Source organism: Oncorhynchus clarkii, chromosome 15 (genome assembly GCF_045791955.1).
Source record: "Oncorhynchus clarkii lewisi isolate Uvic-CL-2024 chromosome 15, UVic_Ocla_1.0, whole genome shotgun sequence".
In the NCBI taxonomy this organism is placed as follows: Eukaryota; Metazoa; Chordata; class Actinopteri; order Salmoniformes; family Salmonidae; genus Oncorhynchus; species Oncorhynchus clarkii.
The window spans coordinates 11,655,767-11,662,656 of NC_092161.1; the positions used below are offsets into that span (position 1 = coordinate 11,655,767).

The 6,890-nt window shown below is 47.9% G+C and overlaps 1 protein-coding gene across 1 annotated transcript in view; it reads right to left on the reverse strand.

The window, feature by feature from the left end:
- Positions 1–1,600: 1,600 nt before the first annotated feature.
- Positions 1,601–6,890, reverse strand: part of LOC139366669 (chondrolectin-like) — a 24,705-nt gene continuing 19,415 nt past the window's right edge. Inside the window, exons 5-8 of the mRNA XM_071104349.1 lie at positions 6,625–6,675; positions 6,423–6,509; positions 6,199–6,295; positions 1,601–1,730 (exon numbers count right to left, since the gene is read on the reverse strand). Coding sequence (XP_070960450.1) covers positions 1,649–1,730; positions 6,199–6,295; positions 6,423–6,509; positions 6,625–6,675 — 317 coding nt within the window. The 3' untranslated portion in view covers positions 1,601–1,648. The remainder of the gene's footprint in view (positions 1,731–6,198; positions 6,296–6,422; positions 6,510–6,624; positions 6,676–6,890) is intronic.

A 6,890-nucleotide genomic window follows, 5' to 3' on the forward strand; every position in this document is an offset into this window, starting at 1 on the left:
AACCCCTCTCCCTCCTCTCACCCCCCTCTCCCTCCTCTCAACCCCTCTCCCTCCTCTCACCCCCCTCTCCCTCCTCTCAACCCCTCTCCCTCCTCTCAACCCCTCTCCCTCCTCTCACCCCCCTCTCCCTCCTCTCACCCCCCTCTCCCTCCTCTCAACCCCTCTCCCTCCTCTCACCCCCCTCTCCCTCCTCTCAACCCCTCTCCCTCCTCTCAACCCCTCTCCCTCCTCTCACCCCCCTCTCCCTCCTCTCAACCCCTCTCCCTCCTCTCACCCCCCTCTCCCTCCTCTCAACCCCTCTCCCTCCTCTCACCCCCCTCTCCCTCCTCTCAACCCCTCTCCCTCCTCTCACCCCCCTCTCCCTCCTCTCAACCCCTCTCCCTCCTCTCACCCCCCTCTCCCTCCTCTCAACCCCTCTCCCTCCTCTCAACCCCTCTCCCTCCTCTCACCCCCCTCTCCCTCCTCTCAACCCCTCTCCCTCCTCTCAACCCCTCTCCCTCCTCTCACCCCCCTCTCCCTCCTCTCACCCCCCTCTCCCTCCTCTCACCCCCCTCTCCCTCCTCTCAACCCCTCTCCCTCCTCTCACCCCCCTCTCCCTCCTCTCAACCCCTCTCCCTCCTCTCACCCCCCTCTCCCTCCTCTCAACCCCTCTCCCTCCTCTCAACCCCTCTCCCTCCTCTCAACCCCTCTCCCTCCTATCAACCCCTCTCCCTCCTCTCACCCCCCTCTCCCTCCTCTCACCCCCCCCTCCTTCCTCTCACCCCCCTCTCCCTCCTCTCAACCCCTCTCCCTCCTCTCACCCCCATCTCCCTCCTCTCACCCCCCTCTCCCTCCTCTCACCCCCCTCTCCCTCCTCTCTCCCCAATCTCGTTCCCTGTGTGGGTGTAGTGCTGCTGTTCAGGAGTAAATCTGTGTGATGTATTAATTGGTTCTGACCCTATTCCTGGTTACAGGGGATGGTTAAATTCCTTGTTTTATCAGGGTCCCCCCTCACACCACACTTAATTACTGATACTTAATGACTTTCTTATGTTTGGGACAAATTAGTGCAACACACGCACGCTTGTGCACACGCACATTAGTGTACCCACACAGTAGCATGCTCACACACACACATCGGTAACATTACTCCATGGCAACAGGAAACGGCATCACTGTAGTGTTGATATCAGAGAGGTACAGGACTGCCAAATTATCCATTACCTAGTTTCACTTTGTTTGTTTGGAGAGGAGGATGGGGTGGTGGAGAGGAGGATGGGGTGGTGGAGAGGAGGATGGGGTGGTGGAGAGGAGGATGGGGTGGTGGAGAGGAGGATGGGGTGGTGGAGAGGAGGATGGGGTGGTGGAGAGGAGGAGGATGGGGTGGTGGAGAGTAGGATGGGGTGGTGGAGAGGAGGATGGGGTGGAGAGGAGGAGGATGGGGTGGTGGAGAGGAGGATGGGGTGGTGGAGAGGAGGATGGGGTGGAGGGGAGGAGTGGTGGAGACATGAACAAACTGGACAAAAGACATGTGGAAGACGAGAGCTGGTCATTGGTTGAGGTGAATGGTTAGAGGTATTTGGAACAGGGGATAGTATCAGAGGAGAGGCTTTATCATTCTGTTGGTTCGGTTCATTCCGAGGATCTTGTTTGTGATGTCACATGCCATTCATACTTCCATGCTGTCCGTCTTAGGGGTCTTGGATATCCAGAGTGTTGATTGGGTAACACTGGTTTTGGTCCCCGGTTTGCTTTAGTAAATTAAAAACATTTTATAAATAGGTTAAGAGAAACAATAACAGGACAAACTAAAGTAGAATAGCAGAACTACAGATGAATCCTACTGTGTGTGAGTGTGCGTGTGTGAATGCGTAGGAATGTGCGTATGTAAAACATAATCTGTTGCTCACACAAACACTTCAGTACCAGCCATACCCAGTAATACAACTCTCTCCTTGCCTCTCATAACTCTTCATTGCTCATATTGCCTCAGATCATGTTTTGTCGTGTTATAAAAACACAAGTGTCACCAGGTGTAAAGCGTTCGGGGCCAATCTAAATTACCCAGATGGCTTTGGGATTGTTCCAGGAAGAGTTTTACAGTGGTGGATGGAAGTCAGAGGCATGATAAAACCCCATCATTGAGACGGGACAGAGATACTAAAATGGATCAATTAAACCACATCACTCAGAGGGGACAGAGATACTAAACTGGATCAATTAAACCACATCACTCAGAGGGGACAGAGATACTAAACTGGATCAATTAAACCACATCACTCAGACGGGACAGAGATACTAAACTGGATCAATTAAACCACCACTCAGAGGGGACAGAGATACTAAACTGGATCAATTAAACCACATCACTCAGACGTGACAGAGATACTAAACTGGATCAATTAAACCACATCACTCAGAGGGGACAGAGATATTAAAATGTATAAATTAAACCACATCACTCAGAGGGGACAGAGATACTAAACTGGATCAATTAAACCACATCATTGAGACGGGACAGAGATACTAAACTGGATCAATTAAACCACATCATTGAGACGGGACAGAGATACTAAACTGGATCAATTAAACCACATCATTGAGACGGGACAGAGATACTAAACTGGATCAATTAAACCACATCATTGAGACGGGACAGAGATATTAAAATTGATAAATTAAACCACATCACTCAGATGGGACAGAGATACTAAACTGGATCAATTAAACCACATCACTCAGACGGGACAGAGATACTAAACTGGATCAATTAAACCACATCACTCAGACGTGACAGAGATACTAAACTGGATAAATTAAACCACATCACTCAGACGTGACAGAGATACTAAACTGGATCAATTAAACCACATCACTCAGACGGGACAGAGATACTAAACTGGATCAATTAAACCACATCACTCAGACGGGACAGAGATACTAAACTGGATCAATTAAACCACATCACTCAGACGGGACAGAGATACTAAACTGGATCAATTAAACCACATCACTCAGACGGGACAGAGATACTAAACTGGATCAATTAAACCACATCACTCAGACGGGACAGAGATACTAAACTGGATCAATTAAACCGCATCACTCAGATGGGACAGAGATGCTAAACTGGATCAATTAAACCACATCACTCAGACGGGACAGAGATACTAAACTGGATCAATTAAACCACATCATTGAGACGGGACAGAGATACTAAACTGGATCAATTAAACCACATCATTGAGACGGGACAGAGATACTAAACTGGATCAATTAAACCACATCACTCAGAGGGGACAGAGATATTAAAATTTATAAATTAAACCACATCACTCAGACGGGACAGAGATACTAAACTGGATCAATTAAACCACATCATTGAGACGGGACAGAGATACTAAACTGGATCAATTAAACCGCATCACTCAGACGGGACAGAGATACTAAACTGGATCAATTAAACCACATCACTCAGACGGGACAGAGATACTAAAATGGATACATAAAGCTAACTAGGTAGTAGCTGGCCATAGCAGAATGAAGAGAGTTGGGAGTGTGCTGTGGTGTATGTCCATGCATCCCAATCTCCAGCATTGTAAAGCTGTCCTCTATCATGTCAGGTAACTGGCTGAAAAGTGCTGGATCTGGCCCAGATTTTAGACGGACTCATAAAAACCAGAAAGATTAGCCTCAGATAGAGCGTGTGTGAATGTGTAGCTGTACTTTTTTTTTTTTTTACCTTTATTTAACTAGGCAAGTCAGTTAAGAACAAATTCTTATTTACAATGACGGCCTAGGAACAGTGGGTTAACTGTTCAACCTTTCGGTTGCTAGTTCAACGCTCTAACTACTAGGCTACCCTGCCGCCCCAATAACTTTGGTTATTGTAGGGATACTATCGACCCAGAAATCACAGACTGTATCTGTTGCCAGGGTAACACACACACACACCACCTACACACACTCACAATATTAAGTGATTACAGCAGGCCGTGCCAGTGGTTATGCTGAATCCCTCTAACAAGGCGTCCCTGTGTTATCCCAGTGATTATGACTGAGTAAGCACTGTTCTTACCAAACACTTACAGCCCAGACCCATCCATCACAACATAGGGACGGGGGGTTGGTCCCAACCATTAGAGGATGAACGGGGGAGTTTGTCAGGGTTCAGAGATTGAGTTGATTGTCTGATTAATTTTGAGAATGTGCCAAATCAAGTTTTTTTTTAAAGAAAGAGGGAGTGTACGATAGGAAGAGAGAGAGAGAGAGGACAGTGAGTGATAGGAAGAGAGAGAGAGAGGACAGTGTGTGATAGGAAGAGAGAAAGAGAGAGAGGACAGTGTGGGATAGGAAGAGAAAGAGAGAGAGGACAGTGAGTGATAGGAAGAGAGAAATAGAGAGAGGACAGTGTGTGATAGGAAGAGAGAGAGAGAGAGAGAGGACAGTGAGTGATAGGAAGAGAGAAAGAGAGAGAGGACAGTGTGTGATAGGAAGAGAGAGAGAGAGAGAGAGGACAGTGAGTGATAGGAAGAGAGAAAGAGAGAGGACAGTGTGTGATAGGAAGAGAGAGAGAGGACAGTGAGTGATAGGAAGAGAGAAAGAGAGAGAGGACAGTGAGTGATAGAAAGAGAGAGAAGACAGTGTGTGATAGGAAGAGAGAGAGAGAGAGAGGACAGTGAGTGATAGGAAGAGAGAAAGAGAGAGGACAGTGTGTGATAGGAAGAGAGAGAGAGGACAGTGAGTGATAGGAAGAGAGAGAGAGAGGACAGTGAGTGATAGAAAGAGAGAGAAGACAGTGTGTGATAGGAAGAGAGAGAGAGGACAGTGAGTGATAGGAAGAGAGAAAGAGAGAGAGGACAGTGAGTGATAGGAAGAGAGAAAGAGAGAGAGGACAGTGTGGGATAGGAAGAGAAAGAGAGGACAGTGAGTGATAGGAAGAGAGAAAGAGAGAGAGGACAGTGAGTGATAGGAAGAAAGAAAGAGAGAGAGGGCAGTGTGTGATAGGAAGAGAGAGAGAGGACAGTGTGTGATAGAAAGAGAGGACAGTGAGTGATAGGAAGAGAGAGAGAGAGGACAGTGTGTGATAGGAAGAGAGAGAGAGAGGGCAGTGAGTGATAGGAAGAGAGAGAGAGAGGACAGTGTGTGATAGGAAGAGAGAGAGAGAGGGGAGTGTGTGATAGGAAGAGAGAGAGAGGACAGTGTGTGATAGGAAGAGAGAGAGAGGACAGTGAGTGATAGGAAGAGAGAGAGAGAACAGTGAGTGATAGGAAGAGAGAGAGGACAGTGTTTGATAGGAAGAGAGAGAGAGAGAGGACAGTGTGTGATAGGAAGAGAGAGAGAGAGGACAGTGTGTGATAGGAAGAGAGAGAGAGAGAGGACAGTGTGTGATAGGAAGAGAGAGAAAGAGAGGACTGTGTGATAGGAAGAGAGAGAGAGAGGACAGTGTGTGATAGGAAGAGAGAGAGAGAGAGGACAGTGTGTTATAGGATGAGAGAGAGAGGACAGTGTGTGATAGGAAGAGAGAGAAAGAGAAGACAGTGTGTGATAGGAAGAGAGAGAGAGAGAGGACAGTGTGTGATAGGAAGAGAGAGAGAGAGAAGACAGTGTGTGATAGGAAGAGAGAGAGAGAGAGGACAGTGTGTGATAGGAAGAGAGAGAAAGAGAGGACAGTGTGTGAGCACTATGAGGATAGTGAATGATTGGCTATATTTATGGCTGGGACGGTCATGGAATTTAAAATGATGGTAATTGGTCAACACAGCCCTTATTTTTCGACGGGTACGCACATCTCCTCCGCTCCTGACTGCATGTGCTGCCATAGAAATGGAATGGATAGAACTGGCATGCCCGTTCAAGTCAATGATGTTATAACGGGGGGGACTGGCGGCCATCGCAAGTTTAATCACGTTATTATGAAGAGTCCATGTTATGGCCGAAACGGCCTCAACCGTACGAATGCCTGGCCATCCCGTCTTCAGTCATCTGTTTGTTCCCCAAAATATTTTTACGACGGTCTTCGTTCATAACCATATGGTTAAATGGTTTATATGGTACTTGTGAAAGCCTTAGCTGTATGAGAATCACAGAGTGGTCAATCAGTTGGATGTGTATGGGTAATGCAGTACTGATTCAACTGGGTGGACTTGGTGTGTTCAGCTGTGTCGTCAAGGTAGGGAGTTGTTGTTTTTGTGGTTGCGGTGGTGTGCCGTGTCTCACCTCTTGCTGAACATCTGGAAACAGCAAGTCCCAGAAGCCACCAGGATGAGCAGCAGCAGAGGGATGGTGGGGATGATCACATAGACCAGAAACATCCCTGCAGAAGGAGGGCAGAGACGGCCCCTCAGACAGACAGGCTATTTCATCAATTTACCGGTCTCATCAAGACCTGTCTCACCCTCTGGAGTTCTGCCATACACCTGTCTCACCTCCACTTGTCTCACCTGGTCCGGCTATGACTACGCGTGGGGCGCCATCCTCCTCACTGGGACCAGCCTGTTTGACCTCTATTGTCTGTGCCACCGTCACATCTGGAACAGACAGACAGACACTAGATCGAACAGGGATATCCTACAGCAAACTGAGTCAGATCTCCAGGAGATGGGTTGCTGTTGCTGGGCTATGCCCCATTATGTGTTCCCTCACCTGGGTCACGAGCTCCAGGCCTGTCCCCCTGCTCCTTCACCAGATGGCTCTCTGGATCAAGATCAGAATCCGGGGAAAAAAACTGGATTTAACAAAACCGATATGCATTTCTGTTCGTGTAATGTTGTAGCAGGTAAAAGCACAACAACAGAAACAGCTCTTAGAGGTAGACATAAGGAACACTCCACAAGACACAACTCATCTGCCGTGACGTTGGCATACCTGTGTGATGCTGTGTAGTCATACCTGTGTGATGCTGTGTAGTT